This window comes from Sorex fumeus, unplaced genomic scaffold (genome assembly GCF_029834395.1).
Source record: "Sorex fumeus unplaced genomic scaffold, SorFum_2.1 ptg000003l, whole genome shotgun sequence".
In the NCBI taxonomy this organism is placed as follows: domain Eukaryota; kingdom Metazoa; phylum Chordata; class Mammalia; order Eulipotyphla; family Soricidae; genus Sorex; species Sorex fumeus.
This window is the reverse complement of record NW_026606060.1, coordinates 29,485,934-29,508,359: the sequence shown is the minus strand read 5'-3', so window position 1 is coordinate 29,508,359 and position 22,426 is coordinate 29,485,934. Positions and strand designations below refer to the sequence as shown.

General features: G+C 41.0%; 1 protein-coding gene across 1 annotated transcript in view; it reads right to left on the bottom strand.

Annotated features, from left to right (window-relative positions):
• Positions 1-506, bottom strand: part of TMTC2 (transmembrane O-mannosyltransferase targeting cadherins 2) — a 473,463-nt gene extending 472,957 nt beyond the window's left edge. Inside the window, exon 1 of the mRNA XM_056116407.1 lies at positions 311-506. Coding sequence (XP_055972382.1) covers positions 311-393 — 83 coding nt within the window. The 5' untranslated portion in view covers positions 394-506. The remainder of the gene's footprint in view (positions 1-310) is intronic.
• Positions 507-22,426: the final 21,920 nt, after the last annotated feature.

Here is a 22,426-nt window from a genome sequence, read left to right as displayed (position 1 = left end):
TTTCTTTTAATACGTTCATTAAACAGTTTCCCAAATTGCCGCGATTTCCGCTACGAAACTTAAGCCTCTGCCAAGAGCCAAGGAAGCGAGAAGGGAGAACCTGCTGCAAACTAGACGCTTCAACTCCCCCTCCCGCCCCGCGCGCTCGCGTCCCGGGCGTTCGCTTTCGGGGCTCCTGGTTACGGGTCCCCAGCACCTCCAGGTGCCGGACCGGCTCCTCCCAGCAACATTTGAACGCGGACAGCTGCAGGGCCAGCGCCAGGTCCCCCCCGCACACTGCCCTTCACACCCTTCCTCCCCGCCGCCTTACCTGTCATCGTAGCAGAAATCCGCACTCAGGGTATTGAGGTACAAGGCGAGCCCCAGAGCGCTGCTCACCAACTCTGCAATCATCTCTCCACTGCCTTCCCTCCTGCTCAGCTCCCAGAGCGAGGGCAGCAGCGGCAACAAAAAACAGAAGCATCAATCCCCACCTTCCGCCGCCTTCTCCTCCCAGCTTCACTTTTCCCTCGCTTCCCCACCCACCCCGCGCGCCCTCCCCTCCTCCCTCGGGTCTCTCCACTCGGCCACTCTTCCTCCCGCTCCTCCTCCTCCGCCTCCTCCTCCTCCTCCTCCTCCTCCTCCTCCTCCTCCTCCTCCTCCTCCTCCAGGCGCCTCTCCGCGCGGCTCACGCGTCCTCCCCGGCTGCGGGTTCACACCGCGCTCCCCATGCCCGGCGCCTGCGAGCGGGCGAGCGGCGTTCGGGCTCCGCGCCCCCCGGCGGAGGCACAGGGCTTGGGTAGTACGCGCGGTTCGTTTGCGGTCCCCTCCCTAACCCATGGCAATTCGGGGCGATCGAGGTGAGGAGGGGGACTGGGAGGAGGTGGTAGAGTGCGGGATGGGGGCGGAGGGACCTGACCGAGCCGGGCTACAGGGAGAAAGAGAGAGAAAGAGGGGAGGGTGGGAGGGTCGGGCCGCCTCCCCTCGCCGCCTCCTGGGCGCACCGCTCCCGAGCTGCTCGGGCGGGAGTCACGCCGCTACCGCGGCTGCAGCTCATTCACTCTTTATTAGCTCCCTCCCATGGCCCCAGCCCCTTCGCCAGTGAAGTGAGAAGCGGTGGCTGGAGACTCCAGCAGCTCCCGCGTGGGGTTATTGGAGAGGCCCCCCGCGCCTGCGTGGCCGGCCCTCCATCCCGGTTTGGGCCCGCCTCTTTCCCCACCCAGCTCCTCCCCTCAGACTCCGCCCACCACGCCCGCTCCGACCATTGGCTCCTCCCACCACCGCCCCTGCGGCCATAGGCTCCTCCCACGTCGCCGCCTCCGACCGCAGGCTCCTCCCACGCCCGCTTCGCTGGCCTTAGGCTCCGCCCCCTCCCTGACCGCAGGCTCCTCCCACCCGCCTCTTGCCCGGCTCTTGTTTCTTTCACCTTCGATTCCACTTCGGAAACCCCGGAGGGAACTCCGGGCGACCGCTCCGAGACAGCCCACCGGATTTAGCTCGAGTGCGTTCTGGGAGGTCGGGGGAGGGAGCGGGGGGGAATGAGGGGCTGGGTGAGGGCCAGAGGAGAAACGGGCCGAGGAAGACGTGATCTCACGTCCCACTTGCTGCCTGGCAGCGCCTGGCACCAGCTGAAGCTGCACTCCCTTCGCTGAGTGTGCCAAGCGCTGCCAGGCGTAAGTCCGGTCCTCTGGAGAGATTTCTGGTGGACCGAAGAGGAAGAACAGGTTTGGCAAGTACCACAGCTGCGGTTGTCACAACACACAATCTCACTGGGGCGGGGGCAGGGAGGGTGGCGTCGTCTCCCGGGGGAGAAATTTTTGCCCTGAGCGATGGTTTGTCCCAAATACAAGTGCGAAGGAGCTGCAGGGAGGACAAATGTCCTCGCATTTAAGTTAAAATCACACACACACACACACACACACACACAATGAGGGCGTGCGCGCACGCACCGCACAAGCTGCGGGGGCTTCGGTGCTTTCCAGGGAACTGTCAGGCTTGACCCCGAGGACAGCGAGCGGAGCTAAGGCTCTACCTTCTGGTACAGCGCGCTATCGTTAAACCCAGCAGGGCGGGAAGCTAATGCCCTTTCCTTTCCTCCCGGATGCAGGACTGGATGGAAGGCATCCAACATGCTGAAATATGGGCTAGACAAATGGATGGCCTGCTTAGAATGAGTGCTGGGTACTAAAGTTGCAAGACCAAAGCGGGCCGTGGGCTGCCTGCCACGCCTCCTCCTCCTGGCTGGGCCGCTCGCTGGCGGGGAGAGTGGCTCTCTTGGACCGCGATGAACACTACTGCAGCGCCCCCTGCTGCATAGCAACCGGCGTGCATGGAAAGCAAACCTGTGTGCAGCCCGCGGACGCCGTGCGGTGCCCCCGACGCCTACCGCAGGGGCAGCTCTAACCAGCCAGGCCTCCTAACAGGCCTGCAAAGAATTCGAGTCCCTCCCGCCGCCCCCTGGAGGTCGGTTTGGCAGCGGCCTGAAAAGTAATTATTTCAGGCCACTGCCAGACCTCCCGGGGGCGCGATACTGTGGGATTCAGTACCAACTGCTGTGCGGTATAGGGCGTCTTCAGAGCGAAGCTCCATCTTTTCTTGATGTCACAAAGGACATCTATATAGATTTCACGCAGGAAATAATGAATATTTATTATGCCAATTGTGCCATGCCCGATATGCCCGTTTCTTTGTGCTGTAGAAAAACCATAAATATGCATGAAAGGAAATGGGATGGGGAGGCAAGCCCGGGTCCAGCTCTACACCTGGTGGTGCAGGGGAGGCTGAGCGAGTATTTCGGGCCTTTGAGCTTATTTCCCCAGCACTAGGGCTGCACCTTGACGGCAAGGGGTGATCTTTCCCCCACCACATCCCAACTGGTGCCCACTGATGATGAATTATTAAAATTTTATCCGTTGACCTATCCAGGTCTTATGTATCTAGGCCCTCCACTGACATAATGAGCCCTGGAGAAGAGCAAGAAACACTAGAAAGGGAGGCTTGAGTCTGAGACCCCTCTCGACAGTTATTCCCCGCAGGCCTTCACCTCTTGGTGCCTTAGTTCTCTCACCCCTCAGACACTGGTGGCAACGAGTACTGTTAGGAAGATTTAGGTAGATTCCCTGTGTAAAGCACCCTAAAGGCCCAAAGGGCAATAAAAACATGAGCTGTGATGACAAGGTGATGGCAGTTATAATATTCTCTAGCTTCTGCCTCCCTCCTTATTAACTGAAACCTGAATGTTTACACGTCTCAGACATACCCCATCATATCCATTTAGCTCCACACTTAGCCTCATTTCTTACTTTGACCAATGCAGGAATCATTTCCTCTACTCATACAATGCCTTCACCTTCCCACTCATGACTGCAGGCATTACATTTCTTTTAAAAACCTACAAATTACCTAAAATTTTTCAATGACTTTTTATTGCACATCAAATAAAACTTGAATTCTTACCCAAAGCCAGCCACAAATTTCACTGAGATGGTAAACTTATTTGTGGCTGCCATTGAAGCGAGGGAAGAATTAACAGCCAAGAGAGGAATTGGGTTTAAAATGTTTAAGGAGGAGTCAACTTTACATGAAAACCCATGGCGGGAAGTCACCATCAAACAGTTCTCTTCAATAATGAAGTGGACTCTGGGGCATAAACATTTTAGAGAGGTTTGGGTTGAGAGTGCTAAAAACATGTTAGTATTTCCCATAACTCTCCCTACTTTTCAAGATTCCGGTCATTTTAAATAAATGTTTTCTCCACCCACCTACTCCTTTTCTTTCTCTTCTCACTTCCCTCAATTCTTCTGAATTGGAAGTCTTAGAGGCTGAGAAATATTGCAAAGTGGTACATCTTGCCATCCATGATCAATGGAAGACCTAGAATTCTGCTGTGTTTGAGACATCCACTTGGATGTTCTTGAATATTCTTCCAGTGCATAAAGAGTTGGTCTGTGTCAGACTGTTCTCCTAGGGTCAAAAAGCAGCCAGTGCTGCATTTTTCTTCCTTCAGAGAACAGATTTAGGTGGAAAGTCAGATTAAAGATGTCATCACCATCCTTTAAGATGGTCATTGCATTTTAGTTTATTAAGGTGTACTTACCATCATGGCACTGCTGCCTTAGTTCTGAATACATATCCACATATGTATGTGTTGTGTGTGTGTGTGTGTATGTGCGTGTGTCTATTCCACTTAAAGCCCTGACTGTTCCCAACAGATGAAGGGAATTAAATTAGTCTGGCTTTACTTTTCTACCTTAGACACAGACAGCCCTGAAAAATGCTTAGTTTTTATTTCATTGTTGTAGGTTCCACACATCTGCCACCTTACCACTTCCTCAATGAATGCTTTTTAATAGTTGCCCAACCTACCCTGCATTTGTTCTGCATTCCCAGTCCTTTGTTGTATAATTCATACCTTTGCAGTGCCAATTCCTCGGGGTAAAGATTTCCTTATTTGCCTGAGACATTTTTAGTTTATTGTGCAATACCATCTTCCCTTTGGGTGTTGCATAAATATTAACTTAAAATCCACATCTGGTCTTGGTCGTCATTTCTATTTGTCCTAATATAACTTCTCTTTGAACAATTCATTTGGAAAGTGTGCCAGGGGTGAAACGTGGCACATAAATCCCCCTGCTGCTCAGAATGCTTTTTAAAATGCCCACAGATTTGGTTATTTATGAACAGAAGATTTGTACCTCTTCCTTGCTCTCTCAATTCTAAAACTGTACCAGGCCAAAGTAATTACAATATCCCATATGTTTTGTGCAAAGGTATCCAAGAATCTCCTGCTAAAAATCTTAACAGATTGACTAGGAAGCAGAAAAACACTAGCCCAGCAGGTAAAAGTGCCTGTTGAGGAAGGTCAGAACAGAGCTCTCTGCTGGGAGACTCCTAAGCTCTAAGCTTTACTCAGGAAATAACCCTGCAGGAGAAAAACAGCAAAGCATGGATGAAATGTGGGTCAGGGAGCTGAAAGAGGCACATGGGCTGCTTGGTTAACTAATGACAGTAAGTGCATTGGCTACACATGTTACATTTAGATGTTTCTCAGCAAACCATAAAACGGCTGCCCTGCAGACACTACAATATGTAACATTGCTTTAGCCCCGAACTTGTGATCCATTAGGAATATAATTAGGGCAATGAAGCTGCGGAAACAGATCCTGTCACCTCTGTCACAAAGCTGGAGCTATTAAGAACCAGCTGCTACGAAAATAATGATCACTTTAAGAATCTCTTCATTTCCTAGCTTCCCATTCAGAAGATGTTGGAGGGGAAGAAAAGGAGGAGTGGAGAAATAACATGTTAACCACCAGATAAGAATGATTGCAGAGATGTTGAGGCTAATGATAGAAATCAGAAACTCAATGAAGAAAAGCTAAGACGGCCTCCTTTATAGAATCTTTCTGAATGCATTCACATGCACTGATGTAAACAGTGATCAAAAATGTTCTAACAGCTTGAAAAAATTGCCCAAAATACGGGGTAACAGATTTTGACATGCCCCGATTTTTATTAAAGGAAAGAAGACAGAAAGTACAAGCAATTTTTAATGTGGTCATCAGTTCAATTAACCAGCTTTTCATGAATGTTGCCTTGATTTTAGCCCAATCAAGGCAACAGACCCTTTGATTTAAACCAGCTTTGTCCTGTATATAATCTTCTGCAAAGGTGTCTTTGGATCTGTGGTGACAAGTGTAATCAGCAACATGAGGCAACTGAGCCTTAAAATGTGACTAGTGAGCCTATGGAACTGGATTTCAATTTTTGGTTACTTTCAATTAAACTAAAGTAACACTGGTTAGTGGCTACTATCTTGAATTTAAGTAAGCTCTCAGGGTTGCCAAACCTTCACCAACTCCCTTAGCTTACAGCAGACTTTATTATATATAAAGTTCGATTCTTCCGCCCCTCTCAGAGAGCCCAGCAAGCTACCAAGAGTATCTCGCCCGCACGGCAGAGCCTGGCAAGCTACCTGTGACGTATTCGATATGCCAAACACAGTAACAATTGTCACAGTGGAGACGTGTCTGGGCCCGCTCGAGCAAATTGATGATCAACGGGAGGACAGTGACAATGACTCCCACATAATTTTTTTCTCCCAAATCTGCCATAGAAACCTGCGAAGTTCATACACTATAATAAAAATCCTTTCCATAAAACACATGCATATACACACCAGTTGCATTTCTAGGAATAAATATATCCAAGTCAGTCAGAGTGTATATAAGGCACTTGCCATCACTGCAGCCAATCTGTGTTTGATACCCAGCATATAGTCCCAGAGGTCCACTAGGAGTGATCCCTGAGCACAGAGCCAGGAGTAAGCTGTGAGTTTAACGAGGTATGGGAAGAAAAAAAATAAAGACCAAAAACCAAGAAATATATTTTAAGCATGCGTAGACATTTTTCTACCATAATCCACACACCGTCTATTAGGAAAATAGTTGGAACAAGAAACATAAAATCCCAATAGTTATAAAACTATTAACATTAATTATAATTTGGGAAACCATTTTATAAAGCATTTATAAAAGTGCTTTAACAATACTATGTTTTGAAAAATCCCACTATAAGTTTGCATATATTAAAGGATATTTATCCATTTATAATGCCATGAAATGATTAGAAAATCAATCTGCATTTTGAATTATTAATCTAGTAATCACATCACGCTGTTTTCAACACTGGAAAAGAAGTGTTCCTTGGAACATGTGACAAAAGAGGCATCAGTGGTATCCTTGTCAACACAAACTTAGCCATGAGCATTGACTCATTCAAATGCCTAACAACCCAAATCGGACAATTACACTTGAATAGATGTGGCTCTCTGCCGGCAGTTTATATCTTTGTTGTTATGCACCAACATCCAATTATGGTGAAAGAGAAATTGAGAAGTTCTACATGGAGCTGGAGAAGTTCTATAAAGAAAATCACACCTTCTACACGATCATTGTCGGTGATTTTAATGCCAAGATAGGACCAAGAAGATCAGCCAATGAACTCCACACGGGACCCATGGCCTGGAATGGAATGAACAGGGTGACAGACTGTCTGAGTTTATCATGTCAACCAAGACTTCCATGGTAACTCACAGTTCCAAAAGGCTGAATCTAAACGTTGGACATGGGAGTCTCCCGGTGGACAGTTCCACAATGAAATAGACCACATCATATTCAATCGGCAGTTATGTCTAACCGATGTTGTTGTTGTCCCAAAATTCCAAACGGGATCGGACCACTGTCTCCTTCGTGCAAAATTCTACCTCACAGAACGGGGAGAAAAGAATGCAAAGTTTAAGAAGAGAACTCCCAGAACAACCACCAACTGAGAGCTCTTTGACTCTGTTGCAGCAACATGGGAAGATGCAGTCATTGACAACATTGATGAGGAATAGGATCGAATGATTCAGCACCTCCATGATTGTGCGAGGAATGCCAAGAGAGAGATAACCATGAAAAACCGCCTTTCTTCGAACACTCTTGAACTTATTTGCCAACATGGCTTGGCACATGCCTCGGGCAACCACAAGCGAATGTCCGAGCTGGCAAAACAATGCAGAGAAGCGATCAAGAATAACCTCAAAGACAGGAGAGCAGCAGTGCTGGTAGATGTGGCAGAAGCTGAGAAAAGCATTTGTAATGCTCGCCTGTCCTTCACCAACTACAAGGCCAAGATGACTGCCCTCTGACATCCTGATGGATCTATCGCATCTTCCAGAAGGGCAATGGAGAATATTATTCATGACTTCTACTCAGATCTCTTTAATAGCCATGTCCAATTGCCCACATATCACATTCCACACGATGGATATATCGTTCCCAATGTTCTCCCTTCCGAAATTCAACACACCATCTCATCGGTAAAGAAACAAAGAGCACCTGGCCCAGACAAGATCAGACCTGAACACGTGAAGAACTTACCATCAGTACTCATCAATACACTGGCTCGGCTCTTCACACGCTACCTCTCTGAATGCAAGGTTCCATCCCAATGGAAAACCAGCAAGACTGTACAAGAAGGGAGACATCCACGACATTGGCAACTATCACCCAATCTGCCTATTGTCTGTCATCTACAAACTGTTCACTCGAGTCATCCTGAATAGGATTAGCAGAACACTAGATAAAGGACAACCATGTAAACAAGCCGAGTTCTGAAAAGGATTCAGTACCATCTACCATATCCACATGATTACTAAGCTCATTGAGGTTTCTCAGGAGTTCAAGATGCTGCTCTGTCTAACATTCATTGATTTAAAGAAGGCCTTTGATTCTGTTGAGATGGAAGCAGTCATAGAAGCCCTAACCAATCAGGGCATACAAACTCAATACATCAGGGTCCTCCGTGAGCTCTATTATGGATTCACTACCAGGGTCTCACCATTCTACAAAGAAGTAATCATCCATGTCAAGAGAGGGCTTCGGCAGGGTGATACCATTTCACCAAAATTCTTCAGTGCCACCCTCGAGAACATCATGCAACGACTGGAATGGGAAGGAATGCAAGTGAAGATAGATGGTCGGCAACTACACCACCTCCACTTTGCTGATGACATTGTTTTTAATAACACCAAACATCAGCCAAGTGGCACAAATGCTGACCGACTTCGACCGTGAGTGTGGAAAGGTCGGACTACAGCTGAATCTTATGAAGACAATGTTTATGGGAAACAGCCTCGTTCCTGACACTCCATTCGCTCTCAATGGAACCACCATCTCCGAATGCAACAGTTATATATACCTAGGTCGAGAAATCAACATGATGATTGACCTGGCACCTGAGTTACGCAGGAGGAAGAGAGCGGCTTGGAATGCCTTCAAGAGCGTTGAAGAAATAACTAAGAGGACAAAGAACCTCCAGCTACGAGCACATCTCTTCGATTCCACTGTTCTTCCTGCGTTAACATATGCCTCAGAGACCTGGGCCCTACGAAAACAGGATGAGAACGCTATTCGGGTCTCTCAAAGAGGAATTGAAAGAGCTATGCTTGGAGTATCACGCTTCACTCAAATGAGAGATAGAATCCGGAGTTCTGATCTCCGTCAACGCTCAAGAATCAGGAACACTGTCTCATTTGCCAAGGCATCAAAAATCAGATGGGCTGGACATGTAATGAGGTTTACAGACAACCGCTGGACTAGAGCCATTACTGACTAGATTCCACAGGATGTCAAAAGATCGCGTGGACGCCCACCTACAAGATGGTCAGACTTCTTCGTCAAGACCCTGAATGATCGGTTTGAGGCTCTGCATGTTCCTAAAATGAACAGATGCCATTGGGCTATGCTAGCACAAAACAGGGATGAATGGAGACGTTACTGGCATCCGCTCGAGTAAATCGATGAATAACGGAGGATAAAGTGATCAAGTGAATCTAATAATAACAGAAAATCAATATATTTTAAAACTTTGAAATAGGTTTAATTCATTCATTTAAATAAATAAATTATCTTAGTTTGTAATACTGTTACTTTACTAATTTTTACTAAAAATAGCATTGATAATTTTACATAGAAATCTCCATCATGCTATATGTTCCTTTCTAAATGCTCCTTATTTCACCGTTTTTGTCAATTTAATCTATATCTCATTTTTAATGCCTTACTCCTATAAAAACCATTTATATCTTAAGGTATTTATAAAGCAAAAAATCCACCCTAGTCCATGTGAGATCTCTGAAATATACAAACAGATATCTGGTATCTGCAATGTAGATTTGAGACTAAGACATTTATTTTCTTGGCAGTCAGTTCCAGAGAGTCAGCCCTTGGATTGAAGTGAACAAATGAAGAAGACATTATATTAATCAATTCCAAGATGAGCACCAATGGGAACTTGACCCAGGAATCTCTCATCCCTCAAAAATTTCTTCTCTGAAGTTAATCACATGCCAGTTCAAAGCTAAAAGGTTATGATCTATTGCCTATGATAATTTTGTATTGCAAACATGTGATGAGGAAACCAACTGCTCTGCTTTCTATCACTACAGATGAATTTGCATTTTCTAGAGTTTTCTGTTACTAGAAATAAACCCTGTATTTGACTTTCTTTTGGTCTGATTTCTTCACTCAGAATAATTATTTTGAGACTGTAGTATTTTATGAATGTAACAGTTCATTTTTTTTTACTTTGGTGTAATAGTCTATGTGTCTGGCTATGTGACAATTTGTTAATCATATATCTGTTTAAGGACATTAAAATCGTTTCTAATTTAGCCTGTAACAGATAAAGCTGACATGAACACTTAAAATGTTTTGTAGGATATAAATATTCTTCATTTTGACCAACAGAGGTTATCCATTAAGATTTGTATGAATGACTTACTTACTATTTTATGAAATTTAAAATTATTTTCCAAAGTAGTTATACATATCTTACATTTTCACAAGTAGCCTATGAGAGTTACATTGACTCCATATCCTTACTAACATTTGATAGGATCACTGTCACTGTCACTGTCCTGTCACTGTCCTCAGTTGTTCATCAATTTGCTCGAGTGGGCCCAGTAATGTCTACATTGTGAGACTTGTTACTGTGTTTGGCATATCGAATACGTCACAGGTAACTTGCCAGGCTTTGCTGTGTGGGCGAGATACTCTTGGTAGCTTGCTGGGCTCTCCGAGAGGGGCAGAAGAATCGAACCTGGGTCGGCCGCGTGCAAGGCAAATGCCCTACCCGCTGTGCTATTGCTCCAGCTGATAGGATCACTCTTCTTAATTTTCAATATTTTAGGAGTTATATTGTAGAGCCCGACATGCTACCGAGAGTATCTCACCTGCGCGGCAAAGCCTGGCAAGCTACCCATGACGTATTCAATATGCCAAACACAGTAACAAGAAGTCTCAAAATGGAGACATTACTGGGCCCGCTCGGGCAAATCGATGAACAACGGGAGGACAGTGACAGTGACAGTGACAATATTGTAGTATATAACTTTAATTTCATTTTCTTTCCCCTGATGCTAATGATCTTGAGCTTAAGTTCTCTCTTTCTTTCTTTTTTTCTTTCTTTCTTCCACTCCGTGCCCCCCCCCCTTTCTCTCTTTCTTGGAATATAGCCGGAACCTCATACTACTAAACCATTTCCTCTACCACTGACCTATTACATGTCTGGTAACTGTATTTTTTGTCTTTTGGTTTCTATATATTATTTTAATTTTTAGTTTAGGCGAAAATATTCACAACCTGGTTTAAATAATAGGGATTCAAACATGCAATATTCTAACAGCACAGCCTCTATTAGAGTGCTCCCACTCCCAAATCTACACTCCTCCTCTACTAACCTCAGTTCTGTAGGCAAATTCTCAGGCTCTGCCGTCTTTGGCCATTTGTTATGCCCCTCATATGTTCCTTTATATCCCACGTTCTGTATCTGTCTCTCCCTTCTAACTTACTTCACTCAGCACATTGCTCTCTAGATCCATCAACATAGCATTAAATTGCATATCACATCTTTTATTATAGCTAAAGAGTATTCATTGTGTATGAACACAGCCTCTTTATCCAATCATCTGTTATTAGATATTCAGTTTGTTTCCAAGTTTGGGCTATTGTGAATAGTGTAGCATTGAACATAGGAGTGCAAATGTCTTTTCAGAATAGAAATTTTGTCATGCCCAGGAACTGCTTCTGGTGCTATATAAGCTCATTAACAGGCAGAATCCCGAGACTCCTAAATAAATCTCTCAGAAGAGAGCAACACAGAATGATACACCTTAGAGATGCCTCCAGACCATAAAGTCACCATCTAGTTAAAGGTAAAAAAAATAGATTAACCTCTATTCCTGGAGCACGTGGCCATGAATATCATACTCTACCCTACTGATGTACCAAAAATAACATACCACATTTTATGGGGTGTAAAGTAGAAGGCAGCCCACCTTGGGGAGAGAGAAACACATACACACACACACACACACACACACACATATATGCACATATGGTTCAACCTTTAACAACATGTTAGTAATCTCTTATACAAGGGCTTAATGACTTCAGGGTGAACACAACAGTTTCTCCAAGGAAATATTTTTGGATCATTTTTAGTGGATTAATCATAATAAAGTATTCGATATGCCAGACACAGTAACAACAAAGTCTCCAATGGAGACGTTACTGGGCCCGCTCGAGCAAATCGACGATCAACGGGAGGGCCTTTACCTTTACCTTTACCTTAATCATAATAAGCAATACAAAATAAATTATTTTCATGCTTTGGGGGTAGGATTTGGAGGTGGGGGTAGAAACATTTTAAATATGGTGGGTAGGTGTGATGATGGTGAGCTTAGAGTTGGAATATTAAATGTAACAAATTATTGTGAACAACTTTATAAAAATAAGGTAAAATTTAAAAAAAATTGAGACATGACATTATTCCCTGGCTCCACTCACTGTTTCCAGTTCAGTCTTTGGAACCACTAAAGCCACAACTGAGTACGTGATTGCCAGAGTGCCATAGCTAGGTAGGTACAAGCAGTCAAGGCAGGCACTACAATGGAAAAATATTTAAACAATATGGCCAGGAGTATGGCCCTCAGCGAGGATGTGTGTGAGCTCAGAACTAAAGTGTCTAAGCATCACAACCAAGCATGTATGCAATTCCCAACAACACCACCATAACCACCACAAAGAAAAGGGAAGAGGGAGAAGGAAACAATTTATTAACTCACCTTCCTAGAAGTGAGATATACATTGTGATTCAGTTGGATTCTAAGTTCAAGAACTCACTCAATGGGAATCTGCCTCACCTTCCAATCCTGTTCACAACTAAAAGAGTTTGAACATCTGGACAACCATCTGGAAACTCGGAAGAAAAACGCAACTCCAAGCTCATTCCGATGTTTATCAAATTCAGTTATTTTCAGTTAAAAGACTGTTGTCCTCATTTCTTTATCTTTTGATTTTTCAAGGTTGCAACTATTCTTTTTGGCAAAATAAACCTGTTGGCATACCAGCAACTGTGTTTAGAATTCCATGAATGCTTCAAATCTCTGTGACTCCCACTCCACCTCCCACTTAAAAAATAATGTCATTGTTTCCTTTACATGGCATTTTGAGAATTATTTGTTCAAAATACTAGTCCTTTTTGGATACAAAATTTGAAAAGTTTTTTTCAGACTATGCTTTTTCTTTTAATATCCTTAATAGTGTCTTTAAAAAGTATAGTTCTTAATTTTATTTGATTTCATTTAGCTTTTAAAAATATTAGCTTATGATGTTGGTGTCCATCCTATCTAAGAAATGTTAGCCTAATCCAAAGTCACAGTGATTTGTTTCACTGTTCCGCATTAGAAGAAGTAGAGTTTCCGATTCTAGAATTAGAATTATGATCCATTTTCACTTAGCTTTTATTTATAGAGTGAGGTATAACTCAAAGCTTATTTTACTGTCATTGAATAAATTGTTCAAGAACAATTTATTTAAAGAGTCTACTTTTTCCCCTGAATTGCTCTTGTATCTTTGTCAGTTGGTAGAAATAAAGTAATTGAGAAAAATACAATTTTGGATATATAAATCTATTCATTGATCTTTTTTAATCTTTTTTATGGTATTATTGGGCTGGAGCAATAGCACAGCAGTTAGGGCATTTGCCTTGCACATGGCCAACCGGGGTTCAAGTCCTCCACCCTTCTTGGAGAGCCCAACAAGCTACTGAGGGTATCCTGCACACACGGCAAAACCTGGCAAGCTCCCCTTGGCGTATTGGATATGCCAAAAACAGTACCAACGGCCTACCTCTTAGCGCAAGGTAGCCCGTCTGACTCCCAAAACAGTAACAAGTCTCACAATGGAGACGTTAACTGGTGCCCACTGAATCAAATCGATGAACAATGGGAGGACAGTGCTACAGTGCTATGTATGGTATTATTGAACTGAAGCACTATAAGTCTTAAAATTGGGCAGTATAATTTTTATAACTTTGTTCTTTCTTTTCAAAGCTCTTACCTCCATTTAACTAGAGCTTTTTATTTTTATTCATTGTATTTTTATTTGCAATGATGAGCTTCTGTTATTTGACTCTTGTTTTCAACCATCTCTTCCCCCTAGAGATGTAAATACCATTGTATCTAATGCCAGAGTGTATATAAACATTTAGAGTTTAAAATACCAGTAAAGAAAATCAGCAAGATAGGATTAAGATAAATTACATCACCCCTTTTAATCAATATCCTTAAATTATTTGTTTAACACCTATTTTTCTTTACATTCTAAACAATAACATATCTTCGTAATCTGTGATGGAGAAGTATAGCACACTTAGGTGGAATTAACACATATGCTGCTGTCATTTGGTAGTACTCAACACTAGCATTTATAAGAGATAAGTGATTTTAATAGATGTAGTTACTAGTTTTCATATTTCCTCTAAGTGTGTGTAAGTGTGTGCAAAATGTGTCTCTTTTCCTCCCCTGAACCCTCCCTCATCTCCTCCAAGGAAACATTTGCCTTTTTTGTATGGTACCTATAGTAATAAACTATTTTATTTTGGTACAAGACAGCTTCTTTAGAAATATCTTACGGTCTTCAGTTGTAAATCACTTGCTCTTAGCAAATAACATATATTATGTACTTGTCAGTTGAACATTTCACTGGATAGCAATTGCAGACCCCATTCTCTGCACTAGTGACCTGGTCAGTTACTGCCATATGCAACTTCCTCGTAAAAGCATGCTCTAAAATTCTTAATGGAGCTAGGTTGGTTTTAACCCATAGGGAATTTTGACTAGCATCAATGACAGGAGTGGTTTTTATCTTGCGAGTTCAAACCTTGCTGGTGAAAGATCAAATATGCATTCCTATAGTTTTCATTGAAATTTCCAATCCCTACTAGATTCAAGCACTGAATAACTATCTCAACTGGTTCCTCTTTTTACCTGGCTCTCGGACTGTCCCAATTCTTTTGTGTAAATACATTTAGCTACTAAAAGTCAAGCACTGCAGCTGCCCACATATGGGCCTTTATCTTGTCTGAATGCAAAATTCATTTTCTTCTTTGTCCAATCTCCATGTCCACTGGGAAATTAAACAGGGCTTCTGACATAGAGAGAATGAAGGAAGAATGCTTATACTTGCTAGCATCTACCTACCATGTGCTGGCACCATATCAGATATTTTAAATATATGATTGATTTAATTCTCACAGTAATTTGGACTGATGGATATTATTATCTTTTCACAGATGACAAACTGAAGGTTAAAGATATTATGTAATTTGCATTAATGTCACAGCTAGTAAATAATGACCAGGATTTTATACCATGTTGTTTTATCTTCCCAAACCTTTAATTTTTTTGCTTTAAATTTTATACAAGGTCCATCTTCTTCTTCTCTTTTTTTTTTATTTTGGGGTCACACTTGCCAGTGCTCAGGGATTACTCCTACTGTGCTCAAGGATCACTCTTGTTGGGCTCAGGGGACCATACAGTGGGCCAGGGATTGAACTTTATCAGCTGAATTTAAGGCCAGAGCCCTAATATCTACTACTGCTTCAGCCTGACAATATTAATCTATTTAACTGTATTGAGAACCATTTAAAGGAAAAGTTTGCTTTCATACTTTTCCTCTCATTTTTAAAGACCTTTATAAAGTGATGAGAAACAGTTTTGGAGAGAAATTTGAAGTGTACCCTTAGATGAGATTTTTGCAAAAAAATGGAATAGAAGATAGTCTTATGGGCCATACAAGTATAACAATACTTAGGTTTTCCATAAACAAAATGGAGGCAAAGTCGAGTTGACTCTTAAAATTTTAGCAGATATGAAGAATTTTGAATACCAAGTACAAAAATATTTGTAGTGAATAGGCAGTGAATTCCTACTGAATACCAAATGAATACCAAACAGCTGACTCAGGCAGAAAGTGGCTTTCTTACCACTTTTGAGGACGATTTCCCCATCAGTGCTATTAGCCAAAAGGGAACAATGACATTCTTTAAAGACAGCCATTCTTAGAATTATTTTGTAGATAAAAATAAATTAGCCTTTTACTTTGAGGCCAGATATAGAATTAATGTAATGTATAAATTTAAATATACAAATCATACTTTTTATTTCTTCATCTTACTAAAAGTACCTTTTAAAATATGTTTTGTAACTGAAACACTAGAAAATAAAAATAAAATAGTAAAAATTAGCTATCTATCCCTGGAAACTTTTCAAAGATTCTGGAAACAATTATTCAGTAAAAAAAAATTCAAAACACAATAAAAACCTTATATGGGCTAAGTACATGTTTTGCATTCGATTCCTGATACCACACGGTTCACTGAGCACCACTGGGAGCAAACCCTGAGCTTGGAGCCTCAAGCATCAAGTTTTAGGTATGGCCACTTCCCCCAAGCACAAATACTAATATTGTATATAAGTCTTTTGAAGATTTCTAGAATTATATTAAATAAAAGATCATTAATTATAAATGGTGCTGGAAATGGTGACCAGGTGCTAGGGGAAGAGGAAATGTTAATTTCTGTTTAATGCATTTTAGCATTTTAGTCATACAAAATGAAAGAATTAAAGCTCTTTTGCAGAAAAATGCATATTTAGTATATATACAATACAAAACTGCACACTAGAAATTGTTGAGGGTAGGCTTCATGTTATGTGCCTTTAACCATAATCAAAATGTTGGAAATTGGGGGCTGGAGCGATAGCACAATAGGTAGGGCGCTTGCCTTGCACGCAGCCGGCCCGGGTTGGATTCCCAGCATCCCATATGATCCCCTGAGCACCGCCAGGTGTAATTCTTGAGTGCAGACCCAGGAGTAACCCCTGTGCATCGCCAGGTGTGACCCAAAAAGCAAAAAAAAATGTTAAAAATTAACATTAAATGAAAACTAATAAATGCAGATACTCTTTAAATGCCATTTTAAATTTTCAGGTATCACTGAAATGAAGAACTATTATTTATATCTGTTTTTAAGTTTATCTACTAGGTTTCTAAAATATATATTATAGCACATCTCTTCAACCTTAACAGCTATTTAAATAATCTGTCAGTAGAACCATCTCAATAAAGTAGGAACATGTATTCAAAGAAAGTGATTAGTTGATTACTTTTTCTTGGGGAAACAAACATGAAATGATATGACACTAGAGTTAAACAAGTGTTTACCTGAATAACAGCAAAAAAAAACTCTTCCACCAATGTATCTCCTTAGAAGTCAAGTCCCGAGCTCAGATCTGTCAGTGGTGCTAAAATATTATTTGAGACGAGACATTTCTAGGAAAAGAGTCAAGAGCAATTATATTTACTTCCTATAATTCATAATAGAGACATGTTTTTGTATTTGATGTTAATTTCAGAGCCCGTGGGTTCCAGACTGAATCACAAGGAAAACTAGTTCTCAGAGTCCTAAATTGTATAATAAAGATTTTCCAAAATTGATTATACATTTATATCAATTAAATTAATAAAAATTTGCATTAATGTTTTAATGTAAAATTTTCTCCTAAATATATGATCAAAATGTCATCATTGAATAATTTAAGTATACATTAGGTATACTTTACCAATATAGTTGCTAACCTTGAGATTAAAGTAAATAATAAATAATTTCAGAAATCCCATATATATATAAATCATATGCAAATGCCATAGTACTATTTTAAAATCATTTTGTTCATGCCTTCTTGAACTCATTCAACTATAATTGCACGATCACTTCTTGTTCAGATTAACCTCAATCAAAAACAGAAACAACAGACTCAGAGCTTAGTTCAGTGGTAGAGTATCTGCCTTGTAGCCATGAGATCATGAGTTTGATTCCCAGCTTCACCGCACATATTGAGCATGATCCTACCAGCTCTATTATTTATTATTCCCCAACACCATAACAAAGTGTGTGATCTGTAGCATACCACTCAATTGTTTGTGAGACCACAAGTGAAGAGTCTGACCCAAGCACAAGTTACTCAGTGTATGTGAAAAAGTATATGCCAACCCTACAAACAAGTAGTAGTGCATATTCATCACAATAGAAAAGCAAACTTAAGAGGAGGGAAGGGTAGAGAGAGGAAAGAAGTAGGAAGGAAAGGAGGAAATAAATCAATAAAACAAGAAAAACAGGAACAATTCTCACCGTGGTAGAAAATTCATCTGCTCCTTCAGCATTGGAAGAAACCTGGGTCTAGCTGATCCCTGGTCTATCCCCACCATTAGCCTGCTGACTCAGTGCTTTCACCCTTATCTCAATTGTGTTGACTGGAACCCTGTATATATCCAGACATCTGCTTTGGCTTTCACTCATTTTTTATAAAATCCATCTGGATATAGAGCTTTTGCCTGCACCCAAGCCCACTTGGCGAGGGCCCTGACATCCTGACTAGCTTTGACATGCTTGTCAACGGAGGCTGAGCTCTGTTTCTTGGATTCACTGGCTATTCGGGGATGCTCTGCTATGTTTCACTTAAACCCACAGTTCCATCTTTCTCTTGACGTGAAGGCTGTGGACTCCTTTGGCTGTGTTCCCACTGAAAAGACTGAATCTTCTTGGATAGTCATACCTGCTGGAATCAGGCCCAAAGCCATAAGATATCCTCAGACTCTCTATGTTGGACTAAACGAATGTCCCTTCCTGGTATCACCCAAAAGGTGAGGTAGTATTTTTCTGACAGAAATTGCTTTTATACCGTCCCCAGCTGTGATATGCTGCTTAGGTTCCAATAGGCCTTGTTTTTCCACATGTTCATGATTCTGTTGATCATCACAAAATTATTGTATTATTTTTGATGATTATATGTGGTAATGGAAGAATATTGAGAACAATATTAAACAATTTATTTCTATTGAGTTTGTAAGTCTAATTTTAAAAAAGTGATTATTTTTTACATGTATGATTACATGCACCCTGAAAGACAGAACTATAGATTTGTTTGGTTTGTTTGTTTTGCTTTTTGGGCCACACCCAGCTGTGCTCAGGGTTTGCTTCTGGCTCTGCACTCAGAAATCACTCCTGGTGGGCTCAGAGACCATATGGGGCACTTGGGATCGAAGCCAGGTGTACCATATGCAAGGCAAGTGCCTCACCCTCTGCACTACTGATACAGCCCTTATAGATTTGTTTTTATAAAATTTCTTTATAAGATTTATTTAAATAACTTTGATTTAAAGTGTTTTTAATTGAATATTATGATGTGTACCTTTATCTTCATAAATGCTATAGAACTAATTTTAATAAACAGAGTACTTTAGATGTTTATATTTTTTGCAAATTTATATTTTTAATAAAATAATTCAAAATCTGTATACTCTGAATATAACTAGTTAATCCTCAAATTACTTAGTATCAGAAAATTATGTAAAACTCTGGACTTTTAACAACATAGTTTTTGCTGACATGAATATTAGAAAATAAATTGTAATAAGAACAGAATAATATATGTATTATGTTTATTTAGTTTGTGATTTAGCAATACTTCATTAACCTTCCAATTAAACACCTAAAGAGCAACAATAATAAAAATGCATTCAGCTTTGGAATGTCGCAGATTTAAGACATAATAAGCATAACTTCAGGGACCAAAATGATAGTACAGCACATAGGACGCTTGCCTTACATGAGGTCAACCTGGGTTACCCTCAACCTGGGTTCAATCTCCAGCACTACATATGGTCAAATGAGCCCTGCCAGGAGAGATCCCTGAGCTAGGAGCCCAGAATAATCCCTGAATACTGCCGAATATGACCCCCAAACCAAAATCAAGACCCAACAAAAAGTAACTTTGGGCTGGAGAGACAGTATAGGAGGTAAGTTATTTGCTTTTCATGACCTTGGTTAGATCCCCTTGTTCTCCACGCATCAATGGGCACCTCTGAGAACTGCCAGTATAACTCTGTCGGTTCCTGAGCCCCACCAGAGGACCCAGGGAGTTCACAGTCTCATGTGGCCCTGAGCAGCATCACATCTCCAGCCCTAACCTTGAACCTTGTGCCCATTTGACTGAGCTACCCGCCCCAAAGTGGGTCTCCTGAGCGCTTCTTGAGAACCCCACCCAAACCCAAAACAAAACAAAAACAACAACTTTCTTTCATTTTAAACATATTTTCAGATTTTGTTGTTGAGACAGTATTTATTCATCATACTAGAAGGAAGTAATTGCTTGATTCAAAAGGGAAAGATGACGACATTTGCTGGGATATAAACCTCCACTTAAATCCTTGCCTAGGTTCCACAAATGTTGAGACTGCCCAAATTACATTTTATATAACAGGAACTGGAAAAGAGTATACACTTAAAATAGAGAAACTGAATTTTTTCTCTAATTTCTCTAGGTTTAGGTTGTTATTTGTCTGTTTCTGTTATCAGTAGAAAGTAGGCTTCTACTTTTCAGACTAATGTTTATGTGTGTCTCTGGTTACTGACGTTAAGAGCTATTTTAAGTTTCTAAAGATTGTCACAGAGATATTCATTTGTTTTGTTTCTCTGGAATATAAGATTTCTTGTGAGAAGGGGATTGCTCTTCCCGACTAGGATCTCCTGCACTTTGAATCAAAGAAACTCATTGACTTGCCAGGATATGATGCAGGTGGAGGGGTTATGTGTGTGTCATAATCTGTGTATCCTCATTTCTTGGCAGCTTTGTTGTCTGGTAGAGGAAAAAGTTAAGGAACAGCTGAAATCTGTTTCTTATCATTAGATTTTTCCAAAGAATGGAGCAAGTCCTCTTGTCATGTGTTGGCTCAGGATCCATCTTTGCCTTTCACTCTGCAAAATTTCCCTGGAGACAAGCATAGTGAAAGACAGCTTCATTCCTTTTTGTGCACGATCCTTTGCCCAACACCTGCTCCTTAAATGCACATCATTCAAATGGGATGGCAGGTCGTTCAATTCTCAAGAGATCGATTTAAAAATTTTAACTTGTAAAATTAAAAAAAAATTTAATTCTGTCACCATTCTTTGGGCCAACTATTTCATCTACCTGGTAATTTATCTTTTCCAGTTTATTCTGTATGAATCTGGTATCATAAACCTTAAAAACACTTGTATGTAAGACATACATTTCCAGGAGATGGCATTCATGTATCACACTTTTGAAGGTACTTTTGAAGAATGACCTTCTGAGTCACCATGAGGAAAAACAGAGACCAGAAAGGCACTGTTTGTGAAAGAGGGACTTCAGATGAGTTAAAGGTAAAGGTAAGGACCTTGTGCAGTGATATGGTTCTCCCTTTCTCTGAAAAATTTTAACTGCAGTGTTTTGTCATACTTGAGTTGATCAATGGGATGCTGCCTCCTTTACTTCTGTGGCTTCCATTATGCTTACTGTGCTAATGCGTTTCCAGTAGAAACAGCTCTTGCATCTGAGGCAGGAGAAGCTGTGACCAGAAGAGCACAGTGATTCTGTACTGCTGATGTAGGAGGTGGAGATCGCCCAAATAAGAGCATTAATTAAATAATTAGTTTTTTTCTTTGAAACATGTCCTACTGTTCCTTATTTGTTTTAATATATTCTTTCACTCCACCACAATTTGCTTATTAATTTGTAAAAGTCAACCTGGTTATAGTTATTTTGAGCTTTTAAGACTTCCCAGACATTCTAATTATGATAGACAGGCTGCCTCCTCCTTTTAGAGATCACACTAGACAATTACTGTGTCTGTAATTTGTGTGTGTGTGTGTGTGTGTGTGTCTCAGCTGTACTATAGCAGCTACACATTAAATATATTTTTATTAGCCAGATGGTATTTTATTTAATGCATGGCTTCTGTACTTGGGAATATCAAAATTTTTGCTTCCAAGTACATATTTGTGGTTGGGGATGTGGGCCATTTCCAGCAGTGCTTGGAGAACATATGGTACTGGGCATCAAACCCAGGGTTTCAACATGCAAAATATTTTCTCCGTCCCGTTGAGCTATTTCCCTGGTTTCCAAAATATATTTCATTAAAAAATAATCATAAAATTTTTCTTTCAATAATTATATGATCTGTTTTTCCATTTTCAGGCAGAGAAGAAATAAGAACCATGTTCTCCCATCTTTAAGCTAAGCATGCTATTTGACCTTCTCTTCCACTTCTATAGTCATTAATCATAAAAATAAAAAAATTAGGCATCCTGAAAATATCCGAGTTGATTGAAAAATTTCCAGAAATATTTCCTTCTCATGATGGTTAAAGACAAATTCCCCAAATAATGCTGGGTCTTAGTGGTTGCACGGTAAGTACCACTTGCTGGGCTAAATCATTATTCTCTTACCCTGCATTTATCTCTTTAAGAGGCTGTTCAAGAAAAACTATCAATTTCAACATTGATATTTTATAAGAAACTTTACTTTTGTGATGAAGACCCCAATACCATATGTTAAATTGCTAATAATAATGGAAAGTAGTGAGTACCAGTAGTGAGTACCAATAGTGGAGAGAAATTTACTGTAGTAACTTATTTATACAAAGTCTTCTACTGACACATATTTTTCAGTATCCTAAGTGAAGTATTAACCAGAGGGCAA